This window comes from Trichoderma harzianum (assembly GCF_003025095.1).
Source record: "Trichoderma harzianum CBS 226.95 unplaced genomic scaffold M431scaffold_64, whole genome shotgun sequence".
NCBI classification, from domain to species: Eukaryota; Fungi; Ascomycota; class Sordariomycetes; order Hypocreales; family Hypocreaceae; genus Trichoderma; species Trichoderma harzianum.
This window is the reverse complement of record NW_020209312.1, coordinates 6,246-9,347: the sequence shown is the minus strand read 5'-3', so window position 1 is coordinate 9,347 and position 3,102 is coordinate 6,246. Positions and strand designations below refer to the sequence as shown.

At 37.1% G+C, this 3,102-nt stretch overlaps 1 protein-coding gene across 1 annotated transcript; it reads left to right on the top strand.

Annotated features, from left to right (window-relative positions):
- Nucleotides 1–589: 589 nt before the first annotated feature.
- On the top strand, nucleotides 590–1,249 carry M431DRAFT_11780 (hypothetical protein; the record flags this gene model as incomplete). The annotated part of the gene is made up of 2 exons (XM_024912014.1): nucleotides 590–775; nucleotides 1,211–1,249. The coding sequence occupies 2 exons, from the start codon at nucleotides 590–592 to the stop codon at nucleotides 1,247–1,249; spliced, it is 225 nt and encodes a 74-aa protein (XP_024767054.1).
- Between the last annotated feature and the right edge of the window lie 1,853 nt (nucleotides 1,250–3,102).

Here is a 3,102-nt window from a genome sequence, read left to right as displayed (position 1 = left end):
GGCCAGTCCTTTCGGAGGGCAGCTTGTCACAAACCTGCTCCCAATTCGTGAGAATAGTATTTCTCACGTTTGGGGCCAGTCCTTTCGGAGGGCAGTTTGTAATAAACCTACTCCCAATTCGTGAGATGCCTCACGTTTGGGGCCAGTCCTTCTGGAGGGGCGGTTTGTGGGATGGCCTTAGAAAAGGCCCTCCTGCCAACGATCAAAGACTCCATCTTAAATGTATCCAGTCAAAGGGATAGTACTCCTGCATGACCACGCCGCTGTGCCCAAGCCTGCCAGAATTACGGTCTTGGTCTCAGGAACTCCCAACGATCTCAGCTCGAATCTCTCTGATTTTATCTTCCCGTTCGCACCAGCCTCAGCCATGCGTGGCTTACCCGAAGAGTCCAACTCCCATAATTTAGAAGATCGACTTCTCCTTGAAGGCCCCAAAGTTTTGCTTATTTGAGATGACCCTGTGCGTGTAACCTTTTCTTTGGGAGCTCGATTTTGATGTCTGCGCCCCCAATTGACGGTTTTTGGAGAAAGCGGTGGAGTTTTCTTCGTCGACACTCCCTCTTGATTTATCGGCGGGGGATCTGTTGATATGTTTTCTAATGAAGTGGTAGATGATTTTGATGGAGGAGGCGGGAAGCTTGCGGGTTTCTGGCGTTTAAATCCGTTATCCACTCCTTCGTCCTCTAGATCAGTTCTCGATCAAGCTGAGGCACAATACCAGGACTGGATTTTGGATGCCCCCGATCTACCGAAGGCCTTCAGGAGCTTGACGGGAGTAACAATGAAGGATTGTCATTAGGCGATTCATGAGATATTTCCTTATTTTCGCCATGCAAAGAATACCATTGACTACTTCTTATCGTATATTGTTTTTTCTAAGGAAATGAAGGAATCTCCTAAAAAGCTATTAGCTTCTGGCTAGGACATTAGTTAACTTAAAAAATAACCTACAACTGGGTTTAGCGGAACTTGCGATTCCCGTAATCTTATGCCTTTTGATATAAAATATCTGGATCTCCCGGAGCAGCGTTATATAAATGCGATAGTTCTCTAAAATATCCTTCAGCTGGAAAACTTAATAGCTTATATGCTAAGGGCTAGTAAAACTACAGACGCTGAGGCCATATTAAACCTAGTGGTATCAATGGAACCACCAGTTTAAGTTATTCTTAATGTTAGTGCATAAATACTTGAGCTTACTAATGCCTAGTTAGCTATAGTTTGGCTTAAGAAGGTCCTAGAGGCATAAGGGAAGAAAGCGGTAATTTATTTTGATAATAATAATAAACTCTGTATTATTAACCAGCAAGGGTGTGTCGAGAGCCTTTAAACATCGCCGTATAGCTAACAACTAGATGTTTGCCTTATATTCTTAGATAAAGCGTATATAAGAGGCACTGACCTAAAGCTTCCTACCTATTATAGAGCTGCTGTTACTTTAGGTCCTAGATTAACAAAAGATCGGCTTGTGTAGGGTAAATGCTAATCACCCTTTTAATTTAAAATCTATATACTAATATATAGTAGCTTATATAAGACTACGAAAGCTTAGTAAAGGGTAATTGGTTGTTTTTATAATATTTAAAGAAATTAAAGTATGAATTGTTAAAATAAGAAAGGACGATGACCACTGTTTAATCAAGGTACTTAATATTTTAGTATAGGTAATTTACGAAATATTCGTAGATCTTTATTAAAGTATTCTAATATAGGCAGTCTAAGGTTAGCAATTTAAGAAATAACATATTATATAAGAATCAGTTATAACAAGCAATAGTATTTAATTACTATTAAAAAAGGCTAAAAAGTTCTTAGAAGTAGAGATATAATTACTAGATAATTAATATAGGCTGCGTAATACTAAAAAGCAGCTAGTACAGCTTTTAAATCCTAGCGGAAACCTACAGTTAGAAGCTATTTAAAAGGAGTTCTCCTATTTAAACAGTAGTTTTTTCCTATTTAAACAGTAAAGGTCCGTGCCCGTATTAAAATTAATGCGTATAAACCACCGATCCTATTAATCTATACTAAATTACAGTGCGGCGCCGTGGAATATTACGTACTTAAAAACTCTACATAAGACTAAGTTGAAGATCGTAAAGTCGAAAATCGTAATGCCTCCCCCTAATGATAACGCCCTTTTCGGCGATAGGATTCTTAATCCGCCGCTCTCCTTAGAGATGTTAATTAGCGCCGGCCTTAACGAGATCTAGGACTTCTTCTTATTATATACGCTGGCGGCGTTAGATATACTAGCGCTAGTAGAGACTGTAGCTACTAAAGATATCTTTAATAACTTTAATAATAATAACTTTAATAATATAAATTAGCTATAATATTATAAGTTTAATAATAAATTTAATAATAAGGTTCTGTTCTAATAGGTTAGAGGTGAGTTTAAGGAGATGCTGCTGCCTTTATATATTAAAAAGCTATTACAGCCGCCTATCTACGTAACGGGGTCGCTGTAGTAAGTCAAAGAGACTGCAGAGGCCGCAGAGGCTGAGGAGACTGTAGAGGCTATAGAAATTGCGTTAGAGACTGCGCTAGAGCTAAAGATTCTATTGCCGCCGCTCTTAGGATTATATAACTTATTTAACGACCTTATAGACTTCCTATAGACCTTTTACCGAGAGAATGGTGCTGCTATTAGGATTTTAAAGAGTGTAAACCTTTGCGAGTTTGATAGAGAAAGGAAATATATATATTATGCCCTTGTCTACAACTACGCTAGTCCTTAGACTTCTAAAAGTATTAGAATTTAAAAGACTTTAACTTAACGGTTTAACTGCCTATTTAAAGTTATAGTATTAGTAATAAAGCATTCCGGCTAGAAGTAGTTATATTACGTTAACTACCTTAATTATAACTACGACCTATCTTTTAACCTATTAATATATATAATATATTACTAGTATACTATTAACTAGCAGTAATAAAAATAAAACTTAGCTAAGTACTAGGCCCTTCCTATGTATAAGATGTTAGAGATTATAAAAGATTCTAACCCTAAACTTATGTTCTTTCGTTAATTAGATATTTATAATAACAAGTAGAAGATTAGAATTAAGGGACTTAATAGCTTATTGGTTACTTAGGCCT